Below are 12863 nucleotides of genomic sequence, written 5' to 3'. Positions count from 1 at the left end.
AAGTCTGTACATGGATGCATAGGACCAGCGGAGGAAGGGTTCAAGGAATCGGCTTAAATTGGCACAGAGACGTGTGCCTGGTTTCATCAAGCGGCCAGACAGCGGGAAGATGAAGAACAAACTGAAGATAACAAAGAAGAACAAAGCTAAAGATAAGGTGACATGAAGATGAAGAACAGAGCTGGAGCCATAAAACACCCAGAGACGGATAATGGCAGGACTCTTTTGGCAAAGATTTATGAGGCCAGATAATGAGGCAGAAGATCCCAAACAAGCCCATAACAGACCTGTCAAAAAGCAGCTTCTCGTTGCCAGTCAGGAGGAAGCCAGAAGAGGTGTTGAGGACTCGACAGCCAGCGTCCCTAGTCCATAGCACACACCAGCAACTCACACACACACCCCCAGCACCCACTTCTGCCACCCCCACTTCCAGACTGGGCCTCTCGCCAGCCAGACACATGCTCCCAGCAGGACGTGATGGGGGGGGTCACAGGATCCCTAAGCTTAGGGCATCTCAACTGAGGAAATCCTTTCCCATGTCCATCTCTATCAAGTCCCCAGAGTGCCGAGAGATGCTCAAACCACGTGGGCCCTGCCTGGGGATTGCCTCGCTAGGAGGTGGCTGTGACCCCCCTAGGAAGGGGGCCTCAAAACCCCCAGCAGCTCCTTATGAACCACCTCCCACGGGGGATGCATCCCTGCCAGTGTCCCTGAGTTCCCCTGTCTCACAGTTGTCACCCACACTAGGTGAAGGGGTGGCCGCGGAGCTGCTGTGTCCCCCTCCTGGTACCTTGTCTTCGAGGCATGATGTAAAGGTCTCTCTTCTTGACGGGATCTTGCTGGGCTATAAGGAGGAATTAAAGACATTATTTACAACGAGGGTCCCCGTGGATGGCCCTTCCCCAGGCTAGCCCCTGCACAGGGATGGGCCCCTCTACTCAGACCCTATGGGCGGTGTCCTGGGGTGCCCTGGGGCCACTGCCAGCTCTGGTGTCACCTAAGGCCACCTGTCTCAGCAACCAGCAACGCCCTCCCCTCAAGAACCTATTTCATGAGGGATCCATCCTCGAGGAGGGCCCATTTCCCCCCCTTCCCCAGAACTGATTCAACACCGACCCCAACAGCTCCCAACCAAGACCAAACCAGTATCTTCCATCCAAACCCCCACAGAAAAGTTGTGAGCTGCATCCCGCCCACCCTCCCCAGCCCAGCCCATTCTCAATCCTACAGGGACCCAGCTGAAACAAGAGGAGAGCGGGCTCCCGGGCCGTGCAGCAAGTCACGGGGAACAGGAGATGTAACCCCCAATTGCTTTGCTCTACCTGGAGCTCTCCAGGGCCACACCAACCCTCACAGCTCAGCCCGCAAGGACAACGGGATGGCCTGGGAGCACCCAGGACCGGGCAGGACAATACGATGCTACGTGGTGCTGCCTTCGAGCCCCTGGATGATGCTGGGACAGGGTAGGGGACGTCCTGCTGAAAGCAGGGGCGGGAAGGGCAGGCCGTGCCGGAGGTGAGCGGGCTGCCGTTCTCCCCCTGCTCCCCGGGGCGGGGAGGGGACCCGGGGTCCGGTCTGTCCCCTCACTACGGCACCTCGCTGCCGACCCCCAGGGCGGGCAGGGCGGTGCAGGCAGGGCAGTGCAGGCAGGGCAGGCAGGGCGGTGCAGGCAGGGGAGCCGGGCCCGGGCCTGTCCCCGCCGCTCCGCTCCGCACCGCACCTCACTGCCGCCCTCTGCGGGCCGTTAACGGCCCCTGTCAGAGCGGCGCGCGCCACCGCTCTCGCCAGATCTCGCGAGACCTTCGGGGTGGGGACGGGCGGGGTGGCGGAAGTCTCGCGCGAGCGGAGGCGCAAGGCGGTGAGGCGGCTCCGGTATAGCGGAGCTCCCTCCTTCTTTCCTTCCTTCTCTCCCTCCCTCCCTCCCTTCCTTCCTTCCGCCGCTCCAACCGGGCCCAGCCCGGCCCTCGCCGCCCCGGCCCGCCATGGAGGCGAATCCGCCGAAGCGGAAGGAGACGCGCAAGTCGCTGCGCATTAAAGTCATCTCCATGGGCAACGCGGAGGTGGGCAAGGTGAGGCGCTGCGATTGGCGGGCGGGCGGTGGCGGGCAGGCCAGTTAGCCAATGGGGGAGCCGGGTGCGGGCGGCCGCGCTGCTGGAGAGGCCGCGGATTGGTGGCTGTGCCGGCCGGCGAGAGCCAATCGGGGGGAGGCCGCGGCGTGCGGTGCGAGGCGGGAGGTTGGAGCGAGTGGAGGATTGACAGCTTCGGGGGCGGGGCCGCGCGCCGTAACGCCGGGTTTTATTGGCTGCGTGGGGAGGGGCGGGGCCTACGGAGAGGGGCGGGGCCGCACGCCTCCGGGAGCAGCTGGCGGCGAGTGTCATGGCGGCGTCTGCGGGCTTCTCCGTGCCAGGCCTTCTCCGTGCCCGCCGCCCTGGGGCAGGCCCGGTGCGGGGCTCACCGTGCCTGTCCGCCCCGCCACGGATGAGCGGTGGGCAGGGTCCTGCCCCACGGGCCCACCGGGCCCCAGAGCGTTCCCCTTCTCTGTGGGCTGCGTCCGTCCGTGATGTGGCTGCTGAGGAACACCCGTTCCCGTCTCCGCTTCCTTCAGAGGGAGCCCGCATGACCGTGCTCCAGCCACAGATATCGTCATGCAGCCCCTGAGGGCAGAGAGTGTGGATCCAGCCCTTAGTGCTTTCCTCGAGGGCACTCGGGGGTTGCTGGGGGAATCCCTCCCCGGTGTGGCTTTAGCCAGGGTTCCCTCAGGAGCCCCCCTGTTCCTCCTGCTGTGGTGAATGACCCAGCTCTTTTCCAGGATGTTATTTCTTCTCCCAGCCAGGTTCTGTTCTAAAGTGCTGCCCTTTTTTTGTTTGCTAAATAAATGTAGTCCTGTTAAACTGCTGACAGCACAAGGACTCCCTTGGGGCAGGACAAATGCCTCACTTGACAGTAAGAAAATCCAGAAGCATCTCGCAGGACAGGGTGAATGGGCAAAGAGGTGGCAGGCGACATTTATCCTTACGGCATTTATCTCTCAACGGCCGACAGCAGCCGATTCCTCTGCTCTCCCTAAACAGTATCTCTGCCAGTCAGGGGCAGAACCGGGGCTGGAGGGACCTGGCGTGACCCTGAATGTGCTTCTCGTGCTACCTGCTCGGGCTGCCAAAATGTTCTGCGTGGCTTTTGGAGCTGACTGCCCCCAGGCCCCTGAACACACAGCTCCTCCAGGCTGGATGTTTCCTGTAGGGGAATAAATCAGTTTCTTGGCACTCCTGTCTCCAAACAGGTAAGGAATAACTGACACCCAGGGGCTGGGATCCTGGGTTTTCCTTCTTTTGCAGCAAGAAAACTGCTCCCGGTAAAGTTTGGTGCTTTGGTTGTGGGTTAATTAGCTAGTTTAGGGACTTAGGGCAGAGTTGATGTCTCTGCAGCCATCCAGCTGGCTGGGGGCTGTCGGCAAATTCCTTATTAGTGTGAATATTATGGTGTATGGTGCCACCCTGCTGAGACTCCCTTTTCCTTTCTCCCAGAGCTGCATTATAAAGCGTTACTGTGAGAAGAGGTTCGTTCCCAAATACCTGGCGACTATTGGTATCGACTACGGCGTCACAAAGTGAGTACGTTCATGGTGAGGAGCCGCAAGTGCCGGGAGAGTGGGATGAGCCACGCGGTCGCAGACAGCAGGCATGGGTCTGCCAAGGCCTGGGTGAGGTGTCTGCTGCGGGGCTGGGGGGCACTGGTCTCCACAGGGGCAGAAGGAACACATGCAGCGGGGCTTTCCCACCTCCTGCAGCTCCTGAGTGACCACACTGCCCTGAGCCAGGCGTGCTTGGCTCTGCCAAGGCTGCTTATTTTCCACGGCATAGTCTGCATTTCTGTTTTAATAATAAGATAATCTGCATAATCAGCCTTCCTCTGGTAGCGTAGCTCCCCATTATCATGTTACATCCAGAGCTGCTGCTGTCTTCCTTGTCTGACCAGCTCTACGGGCAGTTTTCTGGCCATTAAACCCCGGCACTCGGAAATTCTTACTGATTTTTCTGTCCCCGATCACCCAGCTCTTTCTCTGCAGAGGACTGACAGAGATAAGGGGTGTTCCTGCGGGGCACAGCCTGTACAAGGGCCGAGCTAGAGCCTTCTCAAGCATTTCTCACTTGTCTTTCAGAGTGCAGGTCAGAGACCGAGAGATCAAGGTGAACATCTTTGACATGGCGGGGCATCCATTCTTCTACGAGGTAAGGCAGACCCGGCTCCGGGCAGCAGGCAGCAGGGCTGCCCTCAGCCAGCCCACCTCAGGAGCGTTCGGCACCCATCAGCTCTCCTCAGATCTGCCTGAAATTGGGTTTGGGGGTGGGAAACTTGAAAATACATTTTTTAGGAGCTTTCTTTGCTACAGTACACCCCCTGCTTTCCTGCCACGGACACCTAATGCGGGCCAGCACTGGAAACCCCTGCTGCCTCTCTGTCAGCAGTGACTGCCTGCTGCTAGGGGTTGCCGAATCCAGGAGCCTGAGGGAGGTGAGGCTGCCACAGCTCCGTCCTTCGAGGTCCAACCAGTAGCGAGGCTGAGTGCGTATCCCCAGTAGGCACACACACAGGCACACCTATACAAGACATATATATGTATACACACGGCTGGCTGTGCAGATCAACACAGAAACAGCCAGTGCTGGCACGAACAGCACCAGTGGCCTCATCCTGGTCTCTCTGGCTGATCAGGAGAAGGAAAACAAAGTTATTAAAACTGGAACCTATAAAGCCACAAGCAACTCTGATAGAAAGAATAATCCAACAACTTTCTCATAAACCACAAGTGTAACATTTGGCTGTGCTACCACTCGTGTTGCTAGCCCTGTTTCAAAGTGGCTGCTTGTGCTTATGAATCTGCCTATCTTGAGGTTAAATTTACTCAGACTGGGAGATCTTTGGAGCTTACCTTGGGCATTTGTAGCATACTGGCATCCTATGACCGAAGTGCTGTAAAACACTTGCAGTTGGACTAGATGATCGTTGTAGGTCCCTTCCAAGTGAAATATTCTATTTTATTCTATTCTAAAATGATTTGCTATACAAGTAATAAACAGTATTATTTACAAAAAGGAGCTTGCAGGATAAAACTTTATGATTTGAACACATAGACAACAACATCCATTTTGGAGAGCTGGCACAAAGAAACAGTTGTGCTTACTGCTAATCGCATTTATTTTTAATTATAAACACAGTAATAAAGTGGGCCCACAAGTGGAAGAAAGGAACATTAAATGTTTGTGCAGTGTAAGCCTATTGTTGTAACAGTGTAATGCATCCTAATTCTTAATTGTAAATACACTGTTGATGCTTGGCAAAGCGTCATCCTGTGACTAATAAAAATGTATAGGATGTTAGGAAAGAGCAGTTTATAACATGATAAATACTAACGTGACATAAAAAAGTGAAAAGGAGGGAGGGCGAAAGAGCGAGACAACAATGAGGAATGTAATGGTTTATACTGGCCAGGTGACTGCCTGGCTATTCGCTATTATTTATCTGGTTGCTCATAAGCCTCCCATTCCTCCCTTGTGTTCTCAGCATTTGCTTGTTGCATGCTCTGAAGTTTTGGACACAACAAGGATTTCTATGTTATTTGTCTCGTAGAACTACAAGTCTTGACTTGGGTTTGTAAGTCCTGATATAGTACAAGTAACCTGTGAAAAGTAATTAATTAAGAGTAGCCTGGAATACAGCAGGAAGCAGGGAGATTGGGGGACAGAGCTGACAGCATAAAGAAATTGAGGGACGGCAGGCTGTAAAGAGTCTCATCTGATGCAGATGTGGTCAGCAGAGGTCTTTGTAGCACAGTTATCCCTTGCAGATGTACGAGCTCCTCACATGTACTGACTTTCTGGCTATGCCACAGCCAATCCATATGAGAGACAATGGAGGAGAGAAAGGCTCTGAGTCCTTGGAAGGTGTAATGGGCCCAAACTGTCAGTTCGGTGAATAAAAATGTGGCAAATATTTATTGAAGAGCAACAAGACAGAAAACTGATGCTGTTTTGCTGCTTTGTTCGGTTTTGTATTTTCAGCATTTAGTACTTGTTAATGTGTAGTATGTCTCTGATGTATAATTGGTTTTATACTAAAATATAAGTAAACAGGGAAGAATAAAAACAAAAAAAAAACCTGCTGGGCACAAGTCTAAATTGGGAGAGGAGTGGCTGGAGAGCAGCCCTGCAGAAAGGGACCTGAGGGTGCTGGTTGACAACAAGCTCAACAGGAGCCAGCAGCGTGCCCTGGCAGCCAAGAGGGCACACTGCGTCCTGGGGGACATCAAACACAGCATCACCAGCCGGTCAAGAGAGAGGGTTGTCCCGCTGCGGTCAGCGCTGGTGCGGCCTCACCTGCAGTACTGTGTGCGGTTCTGGGCCCCACCATTTCAGAAGGATGTGAAGGTCCTTGAACGCATCCAGAGGAGGGCAACAAAGCTGGTGACAGGGCGGGAAGGAATGTCCTGTGAGGAGCAGCTGAGGACTTTGGGCTTGTCTAGTTTGGAGAGAAGGAGGCTGAGGGGCGACCTCAGCTTCCTGAGGAGGGGACGTGGAGAGGGAGGTGCTGAGCTCTTCTCCCTGGGATCCAGTGATAGGATGCCTGGGAATGGTTCAAAGCTGTGCCAGGGGAGGTTTAGACTGGACATGAGGAAGCATTTCTTTACTGAGAGGGCAGTCAAACCCTGGAACAGGCTTCCTGGAGAGGTGGTCGATGCCCCAAGCCTGTCAGTGCTTAAGAGGCATTTGGACAATGCCCTTAATAACATGCTTTATCTTTTGGTCAGCCCTGAAGTGGTCAGGCAGTTGGACTAGATGATCGTTGTAGGTCCCTTCCAACTGAAATAGTCTATTCTATTCCAAGATCTGTCCTGTAGCTGACCTTAGACCCTCATCCAGCAGCTGTCCTGGGGATCCTTGGTCTCCCCAGTTGCTGTCACCGGGCATACAAGCCCCAGAGGCTACAGCCCCGCTCCAGCTGCTGGTACAGACCCCCTTACACGTACCCCCCCACACAGACAGACATCCTGCAGATCCCTCCAGTAGCTGGGCTTAGACATGCAGTCTGTCCAGTGGCTGACCCTGGATCCTCGCTCTCCCCTGCTGCCTCACGCACAGGGACACACACGGGTGTCTCGGTCGACTCCCAGACCTTCCAGTCTCCCTAGGAGTTGGTCTGACACCTTGTCTGCCGTTGTGCGTCCGTGCTCTTTTGTGTGGAGGTGAGTATTTTATGGGCTGATAGCTCTCCTCTAGCAGCACAGTGAGGGCATTATTTGGGTTCCCCCATCTGCCCTTTTCCTGTGATCTTCTGTTTGTGTGGAGATAAGATTTTTATGACAGAATCTAAGAAGTGCCAGGTAAATGGTGATCCCCCAAATCTGCCCGGCCCTGTGCTCTCAGCCTGGCTGTTGCTGGTGCCAGCACCCTGCCTTTGTCCCCGCAGGTGAGGAACGAGTTTTACAAGGACACGCAGGGGGTCATCCTGGTCTACGACGTCGGACAAAAGGAGTCTTTCGACGCGCTGGACGCGTGGCTGGCCGAGATGAAGCAGGAGCTGGGCCCCCACGGGAACATGGAGAACATTGTCTTCGTTGTCTGTGCGAACAAGGTGGGCTGTGGTGGGGAGCCAGGCTGCGGTGCGGTTCTGATCTCCGGCCCTCAGGGCTCGTTGTGTTCCCAGCTTGAGCCCAAGCTGTTGAGCTCCAGGTACAGCAAGGGAAATGTTGTTAGGTTGTAGGGAAGACTTTGTAAGAGCCAGATGTGTGTGTGAGGAGCACTGGAGACCACATTTCAACGGAGTTTTGAGAATGTGGTGGCCGCACACCAGTCAGGAAGGAATCAAGTAGAGGTGACATTGTCTTTGGACTAGATAAACTCTCAAGGCCTTTTCACTTGAATTTTCTGTGCTTTCTTTCCACGCTGCCTCCATCCCTTCAGGATAAGCAAACAGCCTCTCCAGCCAGACATGCCCCTTACCCGCTGTTAAATGATCAGCCTTGGAGCTGTGTTCCTGCAGCTGCCGCTGCAGACCCTGGCTGAGCTCTGATCTCTGCCTTTTCCCCCGGTCTAGATTGACTGCACCAAGCACCGCAGTGTGGATGAAAGCGAGGGGCGGCTTTGGGCAGAGAGCCGGGGCTTTCTTTACTTTGAGACGTCGGCGCAAACAGGAGAAGGAATCAATGAGATGTTTCAGGTGAGGCGGAATGAAGGTGGTGAGGGCACAGACACCCCATTGAGCCAGGATTTGATGGCAGAATATCCCCTGAACTGCCCGGATCCCACAAAACCTGTTGGCTCTCTGCCCCAGAGGTCTCTTCCCAGTGAAATGCCACCGTGAGAAAGCCGTAGCTGTTTAGCTCAGGATCAGTATTGGTCCTCCCAGTCCTGAGCTGGCCCTAGCATTGCATTGCTCAAAGCTGATGATTCCTCTTGCTGCACTGGGAACACGACGCAGAGACGCCCATGTCACCTTTTCAGGTCTAGCGCTGAGCTTAAGTGGGTTTGAGATAGATGTGGGGCCTGGCCTCCTCCTCAGTCTGTCCCATGGTCTTTGCAGGGACTGGATCCCCCCAGACTGGGATATCTCAGCCCCCTACGGCCCAGGCAGTGGGGAGTGAATGTTCAGCAGTTGTGCAAATGCTCCCCCTCGCATCGGAAGGTGACCCCGCAGCCGGCGAGGGCAGCGGGGTCTCCTATGCACTGCCACCACCTTTGGGAACCGTTCCTTCCCGCTAACTCCTCCCTGTGTCCACAGACTTTCTACTCTGCCATCATCGACCTGTGTGACAACGGCGGGAAACGCCCTCCGTCCAGCATGGGGATCGGCTTCACCAAAGAGCAGGCGGATGCCATTCGCAGGATCCGCAACAGCAAGGACAGCTGGGACATGCTGGGGGTCAAACCCGGAGCCACAAGGTGAGGGAAACTTCAGCATTTGCCTGGCTGTCCCTAATCTTTCTGACCCGGCAGGCTGGTTGTATCTGTGATCTTTTAGTGACCTGCCTGCTGATAAGCTCACCTTGGTTTATATAGCAGCTGGGCACAAGTATCTAGCCACAAAATTGAGGCAATGCAAAGGAAACCCTCGGTCCTGAGCACCAAATTTCCCCTTTTAAGAGACAAGCCAGGCTGGAGGCGAGGAGGGAATGATGAACATGAGAACTTCAGCCCTGCCAGCTGCCCGGCCGTGCAGGGCTGAAGTTCTCATGTTCATTCCAGGATCTGCCTCCAGGCTGAGCCGTCTCTGGTGTCTCACTTGCCAGATGTTTTTGGAGCAGCTCCAGCTTTACTTTCCTTGCTCTCCAGGTCTGGAGAAGCTTTCAGGCTGCTGTAAGGCTGCTGCAAGGCTGCTGCCCACATTATCAAAAAGGGATTGATGTTACAGCTCTTCCACCTGGAAATGGTGCTCCCACAGACAAGCTTTCTCTTGTCTTCCTCGGAGGACCTCTAGCCAGGTGGAATTGGTCACTGCCTGTGTAAGAGGTTGGATATTCAGTCTCCCAGTTCTGCTGTATGACTTGGGCAGCTAAAACAAGCTCCCAGAGCTATGCCTTGCTTTCTTCTCTCTGAAACACGAGGACTACCCTTGTGTACTCCTTGTGGAAGGGCTGGAGAGTAGATTTTTGGATAACGTACATCATTCAGGACTCGTACATCCTCCCATTGGCCCTCTGAAATGTAGGTGTTGAGCCTAACCCCCTCCTCCAGCCCTCTCTCATCCACGGGGAGAGATCAGCAGCTCTGCAGGGCAGTTTGTGCTGTGATGGCCAGCGTGGACAGACTCACCTCCTTCAGGAAGTGCCCCCCTCTCTCCACGGCCTGCAGCTGGAGCCGAGATGTCTGCCTTGGACCAGACACCCAAGGCTTAAAGGGCTGAAGTGATGTGCAATGCCTTCGCCCGGAGTGTGTAGGCGGTTTGATGCGAAGCTGAGTCAGGGTGCGTGTGCCCCCACGCTGTCTCCCAGCTTTCTGTTCTCGTGGTGCCAGAGACTCAGCACACTGAGGCACGTGTCGCAGGCACGTGGCTGGCAGGATGGCAGCATTCGTGCTGGCACAGTCCCGTGGTGGAGAGGGTGTATCTGCCCCAGGAGAGGGGTTCTCCCCCTCCTCTGCTCGTGCCACGCCAAGAAGTGCCCTGTGTGCTTTTCTGCAGCTCTTTCTCTATAGCATCACCTCCAAAGCCTGGAGGTCCTCAGTGCCAACGAGGGAAGGGTTCAAAAGTGTCTACACAGGGCTGTTGAGCACAGGGGGAGCTCCTGGCCCTGCTGTGCTCTGAGCCGGGCTGCGTGTCGCATGAGTCCCCTCACTCTTGTCCTGTCTCCTAGGGACGAAGTGAACAAAGCCTATCGGAAGCTGGCCGTGCTGCTCCACCCCGATAAGTGCGTGGCTCCCGGCAGCGAGGACGCCTTCAAAGCGGTGGTGAACGCCCGGACTGCACTTCTCAAAAACATCAAGTAGGGAACAGAGCCACTCAGAGCTGGAAACCTTCCCCTCTTCCCAGCTAGCTCCCAGGCAGCCGTACAGCCGTGGGGCATCCCTCTCCTCCTCACGCTTACCGCTGGCATGGACACAGACGCTCCCAGCACCGGCCATGGGAGCAGGACTGCATCCGACCGTAGTGTGCTTGCGATGTACTGGAAAGGGGACAGTGCTGAGGAGGGGAGGGAGACCCCAGAGCCCTCCCTGCATCCGTGGCCCCAGGTCGTGGTTGGCGTAAGTGCTGAAAGCAGTGAGGTTCCCACCTTCCCGGCTGTGTTACACCTCCTCGGAGTCACCAGCCGTGGAGGGGTTTGGATGCGTGGCTCTAACCTGTGGATGCAGCGAGGGCAGAGCGAGATCTGACCCGAAAGCTACTGCGCCTGAAAGCGTTGGTGTCGTGGGTGGCGGACACGCAGGAGGGGCAATGGGTTGTCTGTCCTGGGTTATCCTAGAACCACCTCTGCAAGGCTGCCCGTGCTGAAAGCCGCACGGGCACTGCCGAGCACCGGGGCAGTTCAGCATGCCGGGCAAAGCTGGCTCCTTCCAGCTGATGCCCAACGATGCTGCTTTTGGCAGTGAGGAGAAGGGTGGGTTGCTTGAGGAAACCTCTCTGGTACTGCAGGGAGAAGAAACTGGCTCCAAGAGTGTCCTTTTCCCCTTCCTCCCCAAGCTGTCGTGCCAAGAACGGTCCCTTTGGCAGGACTAGGGCTCTCCCCCAGGCACCCACCTCCTTGTCACAGCGCAGAGCCTCCTGCCGCCACCTCCTTCCATCTCCCTGAGCTAAACTCATCGGGAAGAGCCCCTAAGGCTGCAGTCCCTCAAGCCGCGTGCTCCCTCTCTCCCGGCCCTCTGCTCGTGCCACGCTGGCAAGCTCTGCGTAGGTGCCGCCAGCCCCTGTGAAGGACTGTCCTCGGGTGTGGGTGGCCCTGGCTATTTGCAGGCAGGAGGAGGCTGCTGACCCAAGGAGGAGGCAATTCACCCCCCGACATGGCTGCCTGTCAGCTCTGCCCTTCCTCCCCTCGGCCAGCCTCGTCTCCCGAGCTTCGCCCACACCGCAGGGCTGCGTGGGTGCCTGCGATCTGCCTGCTCGCTTGGCCCCGCAGCACTCTCAGGTTAGGTGAGCGGTGGAGGGGGCATGTTCTCCCCCAGCCCTCTTTTCTCACAGCAGCAACGCGTCACCCTGCTTTGCTGGTTGTGTTATGGGTTGCTGATCAGCAGGTGGGTGCGGGTTGCTCCCTCCGGGTCACAGCTGCTGTTTTCTTCGAATAGTCTTGTTGATTTAGAGGGGAGCGTTGCTGGTCACCCCAACAAGTGCTTGTAGAGGCTTAAGATCTGGCCGTTGTGTTCCTGAGGGAGGTCAGAGCCGTGATGGCTGCCAGGCTCTTAGGGGAGAGCAAACGGGAGATTCCTTGCGCTCCCATGGTTTTGTCAGGACCCAGTTTTATTTCCTTGCTGCTGTATGAGTTTGACAGGAGAGGTCAGGACACTAAGCTATGAAATGAAAGCCACTGAGTGTGTGTGTATGTGTCCTTACCCCACCCCACAGGTATCCTATTCAAAAGTGTTTTCTCCTATGGTCAGTGCAATACTTTTTTTTTTTCACTTCAAGGCAGCTTTTCTGTGTTTCCCCTTCAAAATATACCATAAATCAACAGTAGATTCCACACACACACACCCCCCCCGCTTTTGGCAGCAAGCATTAAGGGACTTTAAAGCCAGTATCGTTTTGCTCTTGCTCTGGTTTCTGGTACTGGGTTGCTGGGAAGCAGAAATAAGCTGTCCTGCTGGGAAGCACTTTTTGCCTCTTTGGTGTAGAAATAACCAAGGGGAGATGTTGCTACAAGAGGTTAATGTTTAAAATACCTCCATTTTTCCTCTCCCAGATGTATAAAAAGCTGGGCTGGGGGAGATCAGCAGGATAGGCATTGGAGCTCTGGCACGTTACACTGATGGGGTCTTGTTCCACACATTTTATAACACTATGGAGATCACTGGAAACCTCCCCACTTGTCTAGTGGAGGAAACCACTTAATTCTGGCTTCCAACCTATTTCTCTGTGGTTTTTTTCCATTGAGGAGGGGTAAATAATCCTGTTGCTGAATGGTGCACTTCACTTTGAGGGCGAGATCTCAGTGCCTGGAGTGGTTTAAAGGCTTCCTCGGTTCCTGCTGCTCAGGGGCTCTCCAGATCTGTTGTGCCACACGCGGTCCCTCCTGATTGCTCCCCGGGTGACTCTGGCCACCAGTCTTGGGGTTTCTCCTGTCTGTTTACAGAGCTGACCGGATGTTTGGAGACGATTACACACGCATGTCACGTCTAGCGATGCCGGTGACCTTCTAAGTTGTGTTATTTTTATAAATTAAA

The 12863-nt window shown here is 55.4% G+C and overlaps 2 protein-coding genes across 2 annotated transcripts in view; one reads left to right on the top strand and one right to left on the bottom strand.

Moving 5' to 3' along the window:
- Positions 1-1344, bottom strand: part of EFR3B (EFR3 homolog B) — a 54779-nt gene extending 53435 nt beyond the window's left edge. Inside the window, exons 1-2 of the mRNA XM_050893307.1 lie at positions 1323-1344; positions 791-844 (exon numbers count right to left, since the gene is read on the bottom strand). Of these exons, the coding sequence (XP_050749264.1) occupies positions 791-806 (16 nt within the window). The 5' untranslated portion in view covers positions 807-844; positions 1323-1344. The remainder of the gene's footprint in view (positions 1-790; positions 845-1322) is intronic.
- Positions 1345-1937: 593 nt separating this feature from the next.
- Positions 1938-12863, top strand: DNAJC27 (DnaJ heat shock protein family (Hsp40) member C27). The gene is made up of 7 exons (XM_050894029.1): positions 1938-2069; positions 3525-3607; positions 4160-4229; positions 7465-7629; positions 8092-8214; positions 8776-8936; positions 10346-12863. The coding sequence occupies exons 1-7, from the start codon at positions 1983-1985 to the stop codon at positions 10476-10478; spliced, it is 822 nt and encodes a 273-aa protein (XP_050749986.1). The 5' UTR covers positions 1938-1982; the 3' UTR covers positions 10479-12863.

This window comes from Gymnogyps californianus, chromosome 3 (assembly GCF_018139145.2).
Source record: "Gymnogyps californianus isolate 813 chromosome 3, ASM1813914v2, whole genome shotgun sequence".
In the NCBI taxonomy this organism is placed as follows: domain Eukaryota; kingdom Metazoa; phylum Chordata; class Aves; order Accipitriformes; family Cathartidae; genus Gymnogyps; species Gymnogyps californianus.
Note: the sequence above shows the minus strand (reverse complement) of the source record. Positions and strands in the feature narration are given on the sequence as shown.

Bases quoted from the DNA above. Each gene is read 5' to 3' on its own strand.
- DNAJC27 (XM_050894029.1), top strand. From the start codon at position 1,983: ATGGAGGCGAATCCGCCGAAGCGGAAGGAGACGCGCAAGTCGCTGCGC. The intron at 3,608-4,159 runs GTGAGTACGTTC...CTTGTCTTTCAG, and splicing joins ATCGACTACGGCGTCACAAA to AGTGCAGGTCAGAGACCGAG. The intron at 4,230-7,464 runs GTAAGGCAGACC...TTGTCCCCGCAG, and splicing joins GGCATCCATTCTTCTACGAG to GTGAGGAACGAGTTTTACAA.